Here is a 15,883-nt window from a genome sequence, read left to right on the forward strand (position 1 = left end):
CATGGTAGTGATACCCATGGTATCACCACCATCACTTGGTAACAATGCGAAATGCTTGTTGGATGCGCTCAGATAACACGTGTAAATACAATGGCTTACTATGCACAATATATTAATACATTTTATAGGTATACAAAGACAGCAAATTCTAAAGCTGATGTTGTGATCTGGACCTGTCGTCGCTATACTACCATCTTCGTCGGGGTCGTCGTCGTCATCATCATCATCATCGTCGTCGTCGTCATCGTCGTCGTTGCCACAATCGCCCTCGTTGAAATTTCACTTACAACAAACGAGGACACAAGTTTTCCTATCGTGTTTCCTAACATGCAAATGACAAGCTTTTGTCCCATTCAGTGCATGTCTCGTCGAAATTTTGCTACATACTCTGACATACAGATGGTCAAGTTTCCGTCCTTTTTATCCTCACCGTATTTTCAGAGAGGTTTTTGATCGTCATCGTTATAAATATCATCGTTATAAATGCTGTCACAGTCATTATCGATGTCGTCGTCGCCGTCACCATGTGACAGTCGTCCTTTACAGTCAAACTACGACAAGACAGCCAATATACCTGCTCTTTCATTGGCCGATTCCAAGTATACATCGCAAGGCCCTTCCGCGTGTACCTACACTTACTTGAACCCCATCGAGCAAGACCGTCCACGAACGGCTTCAAATATTTTTCATCTTTCGTGGTGAGATACATCATTAGCTACATGTAGATATGAAATACCTCTTATTATATTGACTGCAATACATGTTTCCTTCGAAAGTTATCCACTCTATTTCCGAAAATCGTATCGAAGTAGGTATGTTACTGTACCAAACGGCCTACGGGTTATTTCCAACTGATGCACAAGGAAATCGGCGATTCATCGTTTTAAATATGTAAAGGAGTATGCTTTTATGTGTCAAGTCAAAAAATCAGCTTTTAAAGGGGAGAAAAACATTTAAGCAGTGCCATTTTCTGATTGATTTTGCAGCCCTTGTTGGAAGACCTCAACATTCTGTTCCTCATATACTTGTCACGTGTAAGTGCTGAATCACGCATAAAACGTGAATAAATTTATAGTTTGAAGTCTCTTGGAAGTAAACTGGCGTCTTGTGTTGCAATTTTTAAATCAACAGTACAGAAAACATTAAGAAGTTGTAATGCAATCGGTAAAATGACGTGTACATCACATGTTTGCATCCAAATCTAGCTCTGTCACGAGGAAACCAGGGCGTTTCCAGACCAGGGGTAGAGGGGGACTGCGCCCACAACAAATGTTTCTTGTAAACCCCCCCCCCCTGTATATTTGGTCTCTATAGTTGCTTTAAAATCATGATTTCACCGATTCTTTATTTGACAACAAACGGAGAATATCCCGTTCTAGATGTGTACCGGCATTAATTCGTGTACTCTGGTCTCTCCGTTCTCGTTTCAATGTCAAAGAATACGACTATGATGACGTCATCTCCAAGACCATCATGTTCTACGAGACACAGCGGTCAGGACTTTTGCCTTCTGGTAACAGAATTCCATGGCGAGGAGACTCTGTCTTGATGGACACGGGTTACCATGGTGAGGATTTCACAGGTGGATTGTATGACGGTGAGTATTCCTGGAATTTCTTTCATCCTTTCCACTTATTACTCAATGTATCCTTAACCTCGTTCAAGACTGATGTTGATCATATTCCTCTCCATGCTGAACTCCCTGCGTGTCACTCTCTGTGTGTCCAGCCGTCTGTCTGTCTATCTGTATGTATCTGTCTGTCTGTCTGTCTGTCTGTCTGTCTGTCTGTCTGTCTGTCTGTCTGTCTGTCTCTGCGGCACTACGTATGTGCATGATCGAAAGGCCACGGTTACATCACGTGTCAGGTTATTAGTCAGAGTGTTTGAGTGTTTGACATCTTAGCATAATCCATCTTCCATTGTTATCGTTATTTCTCATTGTATTTCAACCTGCTATATCGAACGTAATGATGGATTCCATGAAAACAGGTGCCTTGAGGTTCCAAGACACGAAATTGACCTTTTTATCTAACAATTATCTGGTGGTTAATAAGCACGAAACCCCCGTAAATTATACATTTTCTGAAAGCCTCGATACATTCTGCACTCTTCATTTATACAGTGCTAGATACAGGGGAAAATTTTGGTAACCACAGTGTCACCATTGCTTACATAACTATCACGTTACAGGTAATTTGCGTAACCTTTCAAAATCCGTTTTCCTTAGGTTTTGTCTCAATACTTCAAAATATCAGACTCAAACTTACTGTAATGCAAGCTGTCACGACGCCTCTCCAAAATATTTCTCAGATTTTTTCTATCTTGCTTAGTTTTTTTTGGATCACAATTTTAAAGAAATGAATAGGGTTAAGTTCTCCGCTCTGAAAGTTTTTTCTGACATGATTTAAAACAATTCTGAGACACACTTTGGAACATCCTTAGGACAGCTTGCACTCACACATATTTCAGCCATATATCTCAAAGCATTGAAACAAAACATAGGGAAAACCGATTTTGGAAAGGTTATGCAAATTGCCTGTCACGTGATAGTTATGAAAACAATGGTAATACTATGGTAACCAAAATGTTTCCTTATATCTCGGCTTTTCGAAAATATATAATTTACGGGTGTTCTGAGCTTATAAAGCACTAGAGAAATAGTAGCTTAAAAAGGTCAATTTCTTATCTTGGAACCTTAAGGTATAGACAGCGCCTCGGGGACGGATAGTCGGATTCCATGATGTATACAATTCTTTTCTGATTTACCACGTATGTGGGCTCATTTTAAAGCTCTTGGAGAAAGAAACACTTTCACCGTCTTATAGTTTTTCGAATCCCCAAAACTTCATTTTCCCCCTACAGTTAACAAAGTAATGACGGCCATTTTGAATTTCAAATATCGCTAAATGTTTGGTATAGACCACATTTATTTCGCTAGTTCCCAACTTTGCGAGGTAAGTGAATACTTGAAAGTTTCATTCAGGAAAATTTGAGCAAAATTTTGTCTTTCAATTCTCGAGGCGCATACTACCTTAATTCCTGCTTTACAATCAATCAGGATTGATTAATATAAGGGCAACTTTCTCCGATAGAAGCACCTCACCTTGGTTACCCCTCCAAAGTTATAATGATTGGTCCCTTCATCGTTATCAGTTTTGAATCGTATAATTGTTAACCACCGTTTCTCTCCCTCGTAACAATGACAAATCAAGTCATCGATTCACCCTCTCAACAGCCGGAGATCACATCAAGGTCACGTTCAAGCACACCGCCACGGTGTGGAAACTGGCCTGGGCGTTCTTGGAGTTCAGAGACGCGTACGAAGAGGCCGACCTCGTCGATGTCTTCTATGACACGCTGGTATGGGGAAACAACTACACCATGAAACTACACACCAAACCCAACGAGTTCTATGTACACGTAGGTCTCTTAGTACATGTCTTATTTATTCTTCTGGCAAGCAAGCGTAAAATTCTGCACTCTTCGTTTATACACTGAAAGATCCGAGGCGCAAAGTTTTTATAGACTCCCCTCTCGCTAGGTATCGAAGTGTTGCGAGTGTAACGAAGGCTGGGAAAAGAAGTCAAATAACAGCGAAATATCAATGCGCAGCGTGTTTAAGTCGGGACTTAATTTGGCTTCGCAACACTTGTTCGCATTTGCATACAACTTTGCACCTCGTAAATTGCACTAGATGTCTTAGTTAGTCCATGGACTCTCGAGAAATTTCTCGAGAGTCTATGGTTAGTCACTGAGTTCCATGATGATTATGTCCCCTATACATCGTTTAATATTATCGTACCGACTTTATAGTTTACCGTTTCAGGTGTGGATCCGACGATGCATGTGACGTCATCTCTAACGTGAACACCAGCCCTGAAATTTTGCCCTAAATTATTTTACCGTCAGGAAATTTAAACATGTTTCTACTTGACTACAATGTGAGCAAAATGAAATCTCAGTGTTACTGATCGGTGCCGTGACTAGTCTTGTATATGACTTCACATCTCAGTTGTATTAAAAAACAAACCACAAACAAAGTAAACTTACAAAGAAAAAGACGAGCAAAAATTGCCAGCAAGTGAGTAAATCTGAAAAAAATATATATACCGATACGGGTTTTGTGTATCTGACTCAAACAAGATGTAAAGCTCCGATAACATTCTGGGCCTAAGTCATATTTTTCAGAGCTGTCCAAATTCCAAATAAAGTAAACACGCGTCGAATCCTTAATACACGACTGAAGACAGGCATATCAAAATTGTTTTGGCTCGAAAGGTATGTCAGTAATGTCACTATTATAATGTGTGTGTTGTGCTGCGCAGAACAAACATAATCGATCACAAAATAATCCATTATTGAAAAGTTGACATATATGAACACCTGTTCAATTTTCACCAGGGTTTACCACGGTGACATAGTTATCTGTATGTGTTTTTGCGACACAATGGTGCCATAATATTTCGAGGTCCTGTTGGTCGGCGATTTCTGTAAACTGTGGACCATTGTTCCGAAAGTGTAAAACTAGATTGCCTTATCACTAATAAATGACGACAATGGAATGCTATCGCCATAGCAAACATAAATGTTGTGAAAATACCAATATGCGAATGTTTGATTTCAATATCAGTATGAATCAAGCTAATACGAGCCATAGTGATCATGTCTTGCAGAGTTTGCTCTGAATGTTATTAATAAACATGTCCATTGCGATTACTTCAATCAGTGCATGTAGGCCTAACGTGCGTTGCTGAACTCTTGTGAATAAAACTATGCCGCTGTATTTCTACACGTCATGCCATCCCAAGGCCATTTCACTTTGTTCATGATATTTGTGGTGCGCCTAATATCAACATTGAGCCCTTGGCGCGAGACAAACTAGTAAACATCAGCCGTCAACGAGCATACATACACTAAGAACTTGACCAGTTCACGACATAATGTGCACAAGCGATCGAATGTGCATATACAGAGTGAACTGGTCAAATACACTCAGAAAGGTATAACCTTTGCTGAGATGCAGTAATTATTAACACTTTAACAACATATATCTTTCTTTCATGAATATGACTTTGTTTGTGTACCGTCTATTTACTGTCTGTTTTGTGTTGTTTTGTGTCTATGTTTACAACTATTGTCTTACGAATTCTGACCTAATGTCTTCGGAGTATGGATTGGTATGATTGCGATTTCTTTAACAACATAATATTCTAGTGCGAAACGTTAAAACATCGTTTTCTCTACAACTGGAGATTTCGCTCGTGTTTCAAGTATACTGTATGGCCAATACAGCAGTGGTGTTTCAAAGAGAGGGGGTTGTCCCCCTTGCGGCGGCGTTGATAAACAGTGCGTCGTATCACAGAGATTGACGATGAATGTCTAGCTCATGTGAAGAAAATTCAGTATTTGATGCAAGCGTGTTTATAGTTCACCAGTTTTGTGTCCTTCCAATTTAACTGCAATAGGTTGCGAAGTAAAGTTTGGTTGTCCCCCTCGTTTATACGGAGCTCCTACGGTATCTGTCGCCAGTTTATATATGCCCGGCCGCTGTTTTTAAAATCTAGATATGCACAGGGGATGTTGGGATATGTTGTGCATACCAAGACATCCGTTACATGGTTCCCGTACGCGCAGCCGCAGTCTCGACGACCCTCGCTTCAACGGCCCTACCAATTATATTTTTACACCATCAATATAGAGGTACAATGAAAAACATGGTGATATTTGCCTTCTTTTGAACTTAACAGGTGGCTGACCCTAAACTGGATCACAAGTACTGGGGCAGACCAGAAGAGATGACGATGGATCGACCAGCTTACCCTTCAAATGAAACCCATCCTGCAACTGAAGTGGCGGGAAACGGCGTCGCCTCTCTCGCGGCGTCATACCTGGTCTTCAAAGACGTTAGTGAGTATATGTCGAGTGGAATCGTTGAATAGAAAAAAAAACGCGGGGTTTGAACACGTGACAGATAAAAATAATTGTGATGTGGCTAGCTGTGGATTGTTTGATTGTTTGGATTGTTCCACAGCCCGTATATAAATTCATTAAATTCTAGATCAGATGAAATTCACGACCGACAGTGTCACCCACTTAGTGGAGACATCAGCGATCAAAACTCGGCTCGGCTACTCCCCACCTCCCAATATATAATTTCCCCCTAAATTTACACATTTGTAAGAAATCGGCTTTTCTATCAAAAATAGTACTTTTTTTCTGCTGATATTTATCCCGTTTTAACCATCCCCCACAAAATGTAATGCCCTATTCCTTACGAGGAGATAGGGGGCAAGCTGTCCCAATGATAACGATACCCCTTTTTTCATTCATACAGATGGATTATATGCAAATGAATTACTGCGTCACGCGAGAGAACTCTACGACTTCGCCAAACAGTTCAGGGGAACATGTCAGGACAACATACCCGAATTGGAATTTCAGTAAGTGCTATGTATTAATTTTGAACATTTAGCCAGCTAGGATTGCTTTGTATACAAACATCCACATGCACACACATTTACTCATACCTGCCTGCCTACTTGTTTGCCTCCTTTCCTTCCTCCCTTCCTTTCTCCCTCCCTCCTTACCTAACTAGCTACATAGTAGTAGTATCTACCTATATACCCACACTTATGCATAGATACATAGATACACAGATACATACATACATAGATACATAGATAGATAGATAGATACATACATACATACATACATACATACATACATACATACATACATACATACATACATGCATACATGCATGCATGCATGCAGATGCATGCATGCATGCATGCATGCATACATACATACATACATACATACATACATACATACATACATACATACATACATACATACATACATACATACATACATACATACATACATACATACATACATACATACATACATACATACATACATACATACATACATACATACATACATACATACATACATACATACATACATACATACATACATACTATTATATACATATATATTTTCCTGGGTTGTGATGTATGCTAAGGTCAACAGCTACAGCTGTCTGTCAATATACTTTACTCGGCATTCCCTTTAAACCATAGACAGTAGTTCTCTACTGTCTATGTTTAAACATTGTAACGGACAATACAGTACTTAATTGTACTTTTTAGCATTTACTATTTAGCTACTTATTTATTTTAGTAACAAATATCGCGGCAAAAATCTAAATGCCTGTTGCCCTTTTGTGCTCGAACTGCGTTCAACAATTGAACGCCTCACAGTCACCATACCTCAATCACAATCTTCCAACGATATTTACGCTTCAGGGGCGGGGATTACGAAGACGAACTCACAAACGCCGCTCTCTGGATGTACCTGGCCACCAACGAGACGAGTTACCTGGACGACGCCAAAGAATTTTTCGATGAGTTTAACCTGAAGAAGACCGACGCCCTGTTCACGAGAAATAGGGTTACAATCGCCCTCCAGGTGCGTGGTATCGTAGGGGGCGCTAGTGATATGCCCTGTGGAGAGTTTATAAATACAAAGGGAAAACCGACAAAGATGTTTGCATAAAGGTATTCGCAAGTAGATTCTTAGCGGGCATCATCATTACTGACAGGCAGAGATATTTTACACCGCTGTGGAAAGCCTGTACAACGTTTATGAAAAGAGAACGCTAAATGATTCGGTTTGGAAAGGACTTTTGCGTATTATAAGAGGGCAAGTGTTGACTTTTGTGCCAGGGAGTTTAAAGGTATACAGTCCGTTCCTTGGTATACAAAATGCTCATATGAGGGCGCTGTTTTTAATAAGCGGCCACCCGCTTAACATCTGTGATTGGTTAGATTTTCTCTTTCCACGGTAGCTGTGGGAATACTGGAACAGGTTACTGTATACCTTTAATTGTGAGGGGGGAATTGTAACTTGGAGAGGAGGGAGCTGAATTGAGAGAGGGGAAAGCTGGTAACTTGGAGGGAATATCATTAAATCACAGTGCAGAGGAGATCTCTCCGAGTCAAATCAGTTCGAAATATTTTGGAAAAGTTAATTCAATAAGCGAACTTTTGGTCATTTTTTTTTTCAAAATGTACTGGACAGTTTCACAAAGAAATATACATTGCAATCATGTTTTTATTTTTATCCATAGTTAATGATGTACCTGACCACGAACGACGATCAATACTTGGAACCATTTGTGGATGGTCTTTCCCGATGGGAACGAGATAGGTGTACTTACACCAGGAAGGGGCTAGCAATGTATACTTGGAACAGACCAATGAAAAGAGCCGGTATGTTGATTTCCTTATCGTGTTTTAGCCACCAAGGACGACTAGCCCGTAACGACGATGACGACGACGATGATGGAGATGATGGTGATTATGAAAACAATGACGACGACGACGACGACGACGTCGACGGCGCCGACAAAGATAATGATAAGAACGATGAAAACATGTTGACTTTACCAGTGATATTCATGATAAGGAGGGAATGATGATGATGATGATGATGATGATGAAATCGATGACGGCGCCAACGACGACGAAGATGGTCGGATGGCGCTCTTAGACAGATACTCGGCCTCTCAGAGTTTTAAAATACTTTTCTGATCTACCATTTGTGGTGGCCCATTTGGAAGCTATTAAAGTAAATTAAGTTGTGTAATTTGGTTTATTTGGTACCAAATTGTGCCAGGTTATTCCTAATTTTTACTCCTGATTATAAAAGAAAACAGTGGATTGTTTCTAAGAGGAAATTTTGAGCAAAAGTATGTCTTTCAGTTTCAAGGCTTGTACTACCTTAATTATGCCTTGTTGGAAAGAGCGTATAATATTTTCAAATAAGTACACTCAACTTTAATTTCAAATTTGCATAAAGCAACGACACATATAGTTCTTGCATCACCACCATTTAAATGTACTCGGCCCTTCAATTCCAGCGGACATCAGCTTCCTGGCTCTGATTGCCGCTAAACACGGAATTCACACCAAAGAGTACTTCGACTTTGCACGTGGTCAAATCCACTACATGCTGGGAGATGGAGGTAGAAGCTACCTGACCGGCTTCGGACGATATCCCCCCGTCCGACCGCATCACAGGGGCGCGTAAGTCCCAATATATTTGCTTATTCTTTAATGTGTTGAATAAATTTAACTTTCATATCGAACAAATATTGTAATGAAGCTTATATCGACTCAAGAATCAGCGTACAATGCAGGGTACAATGGATGTAAAATGAAGAACAATGTGAAAAAAAATTACAATAGTAAAATGTCATCAAAATCCTTATAAATCGTACGTTTCTATGTAAGAAATTTAATACAAATTACCTCGATAAGCTATAGTCGCTTCACTGTTTAACAATAATTTACCATTAAAAATTTAAACAGTTTTATTTAAATTGTCTATCGCAGTCTGTCTCTAATATCTCTTTGACTTATATTCTAGCTGTCAATCTGTCTTTCTATATGCTTCCTTCTGTTTGTCCACTCACCTATACCACACACACACACACACACACACACACACACCACACACACACTCTCTCTCTCTCTCTCTCTCTCTCTCTCTCTCTCTCTCTCTCTCTCTCTCTCTCTCTCTCTCTCTCTCTCTCTCTCTCTCTCTGCGCGCATCGGCCCGTATATTGTCGACATATATCCACTAAATTGCTGTCGATTTCTTAAGCTTGCTTCATTGACCAATTACAGTCGCCATGTATTCCAATTAATACTGAAGTAAAGTGTGTAAACACCTAAAAGTGTTAAAATTCATTTCAATTTTTTCCTAAAACGAAGATCCTGTCCCGATTTACCCGCACCGTGTGGTAAGCAAGAACGAGATTCGCCTTACCCCAGTCCACAGACGTTGTACGGAGGGTTGGTAGGCGGACCGGACGAGAGGGACTGCTATTTCGACCACCGAAGAAACTGGATTCAGAATGAAGCTGGTATTAATGTGGCGACGTTTCAAGGGGCGGTTGCAGGTACAGTGCGAATTGTATTTGCTCAACACTATCCACAAAATTGCATGTTGAACGATTATGTAAAATGAATTTTGCGTGACGTCATCGAGGCCTGTCACGTATACTGTAATTGTATTAAAGTGGTACACGTCTTGAAATTGAGAGACTCATATGTTTGCTCAAACTTTCCTAAAGAAACTTTCCAAATTCCGAAAAAAACATTGGAGCAACTGTTGCTAGTTTTGGTACTATCGAAAGAAATTACCCAAAATTTCCCGGCATAGGGAAGTTCCAAATGGTTGCAACCCATGTGTCGAACGAGCTTCTAATGGGGCCCAAAAGTGGTTGAGGGAAAAGTATTGTAACGGTTTAAGAGTCGAAATATCTGTCTCCTAGGGGCATTCTATTATTCTAATTTTACACACTTTGTTCAATAAGTTCTCGTATTTCGTCTCGTTCGCTGTCTCTTCTTCACTGTGACATGCGCCCTCAACCGTCTATTTAAAGCGTACAGGCACGCGGACGGCAAACAAAGAATGTTATTCAAAGCGTCTTAGTGGGTTGTCGGCCACTTCAGAAAGTCATATTTCAAAATAGGCTTATTGAAATGTATGTTAATCTCGCACGACAGAAGCCTTCGTAGTTGATTCGTTGCTATGTGAGTTTGAATGATTAGGATCCATTGCACGAAATTTGTTGGTTCACGGATTGATTCTGAATGTGTCTTTTTTTCACAGGCTTGTCTCACTTCAGGAAGCAAAGCGATGGAACACGATAAGACGAGCGACACGATGGGCTGGACGAGCTCGCTGAGAAGGACGAATAAATTGTAACTTTTCGTTTCACTTTCACTGACGTCGGACCACGCGTTCCGATTAATAATATTCGCTTAAAATACCCGTTGTTGTCTATCTTCCTGTTCTATACAAATTGTATAGACGCATATAACCAGATTAAGAGTGTGATGCCTTATTTCATGATGTGCGAAAATTTATCATTTCAGTCGCTTGATGGCACGGTGGAATGACAGCACGCGGCGACTGTTGTGTTATTTTTTGCGCTGTAATCCACTGCACTTCAATTTTTCTTGAACAATACACGAATAAAAATTTAACAAACCAAAATGCTTGATTCAGTTCTCGTGCAAATATGTTCTGTGATAAAAAATACCCTATTGGGCCATAATAATGTTCTGCTTCTGCGAGCTCTTTTGAGTCACATGTGGTGTACTGTCATGTAAGAAACAGAGGAATTTTGTCACGCGTGTTGTTTTCTCGAAAATTGTTCACATAGAAATATTATCAAGTTATACGTTGCTTTTTAATGCAATTGCGCCCTCATCGCCATGCAGAACTCAGTGGACAGTTATTCCGATGTGTTGTTGTCTTTAATTTCCGTCCTTCCCTCACTACGTAAAACCGCGAAAATTAAGATTTTAAGTCCAAAGTATAACTGCGTAATATACCCACCCATCTCTACAGTCGATTTAAATCAGATTGCAATGAAGGGAATGGGTCGTTGGAACCGCACCTGTCAGACTTTCTTGTTTACAATGTATTTTCTGCACGATATCTTAATGCATCACGTCAAAATAGCTGAAACATTTAAATCTTTACGATTTATATGGCAACAAATATGTTTTTAACTTTAATCAATCGCCAACGTACCTTGGATACTGTGTTCACATTAGTCGTATGGGTCCCATACGACCTTGAGCGCAATTCCTTTACTCAGTAGACTGCAAAGTATATTTCTTAATCATTTTTTCAGTATGCAAATAAACTGACGATGAGTCATTATCAACGGAGAATACTAATTTGACAGAAATCAAAATATCTTAGGACAATTATTGCTTCCCGGTACTGGTAAACGTGTCATAAGGTGAATGTCGTCGGGATTCGGTACAACGCATACCGATCAGCTACGCACTGAAGCAAAACATATACCTGAAAAAATAGCATCTTAGCGAGATGCCATTTATTATATCATACCAGTATATTGGTCGCGCAAATACTGCCGATCCGATTGGTCGAGACGACGTGAAAATAATCGTGCTATATTGGCGATATAGTACGGTTAGAACACGAGCAATAGTGAATGCATATACGCTTCATGTCAGAATTTAAAATTGCTAGTAATAACAATAAACCACCTCGGCAACGGGTATACCACCCGATTTCGACCACGTCACTCCATACACTATGTGCATCCACCATTGCTCGTGCACATATGTCGTGAACTGGTCAAATCTCGTGGTATACCGTGGCCGGGTGTGGTTTATTGCTCAATCAAAGCACACGAGTACTGCACCGACATTGACTTCTTTCCTCAGTGGAATACCTGTCAGTATTTTCACCGGTTGTCAGTGTCATACTTTCACAAATAAACACAGTGAAGGCACCTCAAAATATTCCCTTTTACCTACAAAATAGCAATCCATGATGTATTCGAAGGACATCAAGTTAACTTCTGTAATTCTTTAAATAGATTTAAAGACAACTTTGTGTTACTTTGTGATGATGAATGTGATCATCTCCTTCGAATCATTCTGAGCGCTGAGTTGTGGCAGGTCAGTGCGCTCAGTGCATTTCCAATGATAAAACAGGTCACGATGTAACACAGCGTTTCTGTATATTTCAAAGCCTCTACAATACTTCAAATTCTTCTTGTCATTGCAGCAAGGGGGCGCAATTTCCTTAATTTCATTTTAAATAAGCTTACTGGAGCATTTTGTATGAAAACCCTAGAGGGATATACTTAAATTATATCATTATTCTTTTACTATTGTAAATCAAATGATTACCGTAATGTATCTTTATTAAGGGTCATATATGGACGTATAGGCAACAGAGACACCATGTAAAAATCGCAAACATTCTACTACTCATAACTTCTTTAACAATCATGTTTTCTTTGACAGTACAGCTGACCTGCTGCCTGTATATGCCTATACACTGACAACTTTACATTTGACTGTCACAAAGTCTGTTGATGAGTTTTGAAGTAATAAAAATGCCCTTATCAATATCTGGATATCATCTTCATAGCATAGCGGCGATCATTAAAAGCATCTTTTGACACAGAAACCATACGGTACCATTCAGACATGTCCTTCCAAGTTGTATCGTGTTTGAAATATAATGATGCAGACCATGACATTGAAACAGAAATCACCATTATAATTAGCCTTTGATCATCAAAAAACTAATGTTTGGGTTAGGGGCGATGTATATCTCAATTCATTTCCAATGCACAAAGTAGCAATGATATACCTGTAGCCCGTAAGGAATGCAAGAAGCAATGGCATAGAAAATGATCATTACAGACTGGGTACGTGAATATATCAATTTAAAAAAATTTGGAATTTTGTAATCTTGGGTACGATTTGTAAATAAATATGGTAGATTTATTTCTTAATATGAAGATTTATTTAGAGAAGGTGTTCTGGGTCTGTGTACAAATAAATGAATTTCATGCTAGCAATTTTAATATATTGACGTTCAAGTTCCCGAATATTGAAATTTGGCAATTAAATTTACATTATTAGCATTTTTTATTTACTAGTGTTAAAGTCTTATTCATCACTACAAAATCAAAGAAGAAAAACATTGGCCAGCTACAATGGCTTACATTCCTATTATTTTTTATCGTGTATGTTTAGGATGTGAAAACTTCATCTGAATTAGGCGTTCTTGACAGTTCAATTATGTCAATGTCATCAAAAGTCACGGGCCAAAAGTTCGTGACATGTGGTGAACTTTCCGTATTTGCAGTAAAATTGATGCGTTATAGACAACACTGGCACAATTACAACAATAATGCAAAAAAAAGGAAGTTTACTCCCCTCCATACCGAAACTGCCCCTTCATGCCAATGCACGTTACCGTTTCGTCGTAATAGGGATGCAAATATTTCGACCGACATTTTAACGTTGAGGGCATTATACTACGCAGCGCCGTTCCTTCACCCGTGGACGGAAGATGACAGAAAGCAAACCATTTCATCGACTTTTATTATAATACAAACAAACGAATACACATAAACAAAACACATGAAAACCGCCGGTAAGATTAACATTCTGCAGTTTTATTTCTTTTAAGACTAAAAGGGAAGCAGAGAGTAGAAATCTGCAACAGAAATTAACAGACATTACATTATGTGTCAAATAATCTCAACACTCCCACAATGGATCTGAAATACTTGTTTCATTACAGTATTTCTACATGTACACTTTGAACTGAACTTTGAAATGAAAGACATTTACAACGTATCTCTAAAACTTTATATACATATTTTATGCCCTAATATTTCTTCGAATAAATAGCGTTTTACCCACCAAGTACTCAGGGTCACACTGTGCAACCAGGAATAGACATAAGTCCATTCTGTATGTACCTGTTGGCCATCTTAATAGTTTGGCGGTCCATAAAAAGGAAATATTCATCGATGACTGGGCAGTAATCTGAGTTTTCTCAAATATTATGTATTCATTAATTACCACAAAAGCCCTAAACAAACCCTAAGAAAAACAAAACAAAGATAACTTCGACAGAATCTAAGAACACTATGATCTTCGACTGCAAGATCTGCACCATTTTTATTTGAAAATGAATTTATTCCAGCATTTATAAGATAGAAAGTCAAATCTACATAACTCTAAATAGGCAGTTAAGTAGACAAATGCAATTCCACGCTGTCAAAAACAATGATTCAGTGAATAAAAACATTCCTGGAAATAAAAGGGGATTCTCCGTGTGTTTGAAGTCAGTACACTGTGGTCAAATACAAGTACATATGTTTTCTGTCTCATCAATTTCTTGACTTGGCAAGTCTATACAGGTTTGTATTACAACAACTTTTACCAGCAGAGTGGCAATGACAGTTTATTGCCATGCTGTGCCTAAAGTTAGATACAAGGTATGAGACATGGCTTAGCATATACTTTACACATTGATCTATATATAAACACAAAAACAAATGATACTAGACACAACTTTTATTGCATGGTGTATCGGTATCAAAGTAAGATCAATCTATTTGAATAATACATTTATTGCACTAATATAAGCAGCTTTCTAATAAAGGTTTAGAAAGTGAATACCTATGGGATATGGCTTTGCTTTGCTCTGCCTATACCCTATACATGCACCAATATTACGTAAAACATTTGACAGTTGACTGAAATTATTTTAAGTTTACTCCATGGTTTGTGTGTCTTAAGGAAAGAGCATATTTCAGAAATATAACTTTGAAGTTTCTATATAAACAGTTTCATAATACACTGTATATATATTTGAGAACAATTGCACTGTGTGATGCAGGTATACTGATTAAATAGGCCTATACAACACAAAACATATGAAGTCATTGATGTTCCTCTTAACATAAAGTATTTATATGTATAGACACTGACTAATATATTGCTCACAATTTAACTTAATTCTAGATTAAAATAGACTTAAATTAATATATCCACTGTGATTCCACACCAAATAATGCTCATTGCAACATATGTGTATATAAAGGATAAGTAGCTGTAAGTTTTGACAATGGGTTTTCAGGTTTTCGTTGCATGTGTCAGCAAGACTTTCTAGGTGTACTTCCCACAGTGTATTGAAATACTCATTTCTCAGCTTGTTGACATCAACTGTACATCTGTGTCCTGCAGCATTGGTGATCAAATTCAGGTCCAGACTTGAACATTAGTTTTAAACAATAACAATTAATCCACATGACACACCGACAAGTTTAATCGACAATACTGCCAGGGGTATTTCAAAACACTAACGGAAGTAGGCCTAGAGACTGTAGTTGATATATGGAACATAAATACTGAATGCCTGACCAAAGATAGTTTCTGTAGGTTTCACAGAAAAAAAACAAATATTGAAATATAAAAATAAAAAAGTCCTTTAGAAATGATGGGGGCTG

General features: G+C 38.7%; 1 protein-coding gene across 1 annotated transcript; it reads left to right on the plus strand.

Moving 5' to 3' along the window:
* The first annotated feature begins 1,420 nt into the window (after positions 1 to 1,420).
* Positions 1,421 to 12,015, plus strand: LOC139129540 (endoglucanase A-like). The gene is made up of 9 exons (XM_070695190.1): positions 1,421 to 1,597; positions 3,236 to 3,420; positions 5,748 to 5,907; positions 6,335 to 6,440; positions 7,314 to 7,476; positions 8,138 to 8,279; positions 8,930 to 9,095; positions 9,786 to 9,973; positions 10,690 to 12,015. Exons 1-9 carry the CDS (start codon positions 1,474 to 1,476, stop codon positions 10,728 to 10,730), a joined length of 1,275 nt encoding a protein of 424 aa, XP_070551291.1. The 5' UTR covers positions 1,421 to 1,473; the 3' UTR covers positions 10,731 to 12,015.
* The last annotated feature ends 3,868 nt before the right edge of the window (positions 12,016 to 15,883 follow it).

This window comes from Ptychodera flava, chromosome 3 (genome assembly GCF_041260155.1).
Source record: "Ptychodera flava strain L36383 chromosome 3, AS_Pfla_20210202, whole genome shotgun sequence".
NCBI classification, from domain to species: domain Eukaryota; kingdom Metazoa; phylum Hemichordata; class Enteropneusta; family Ptychoderidae; genus Ptychodera; species Ptychodera flava.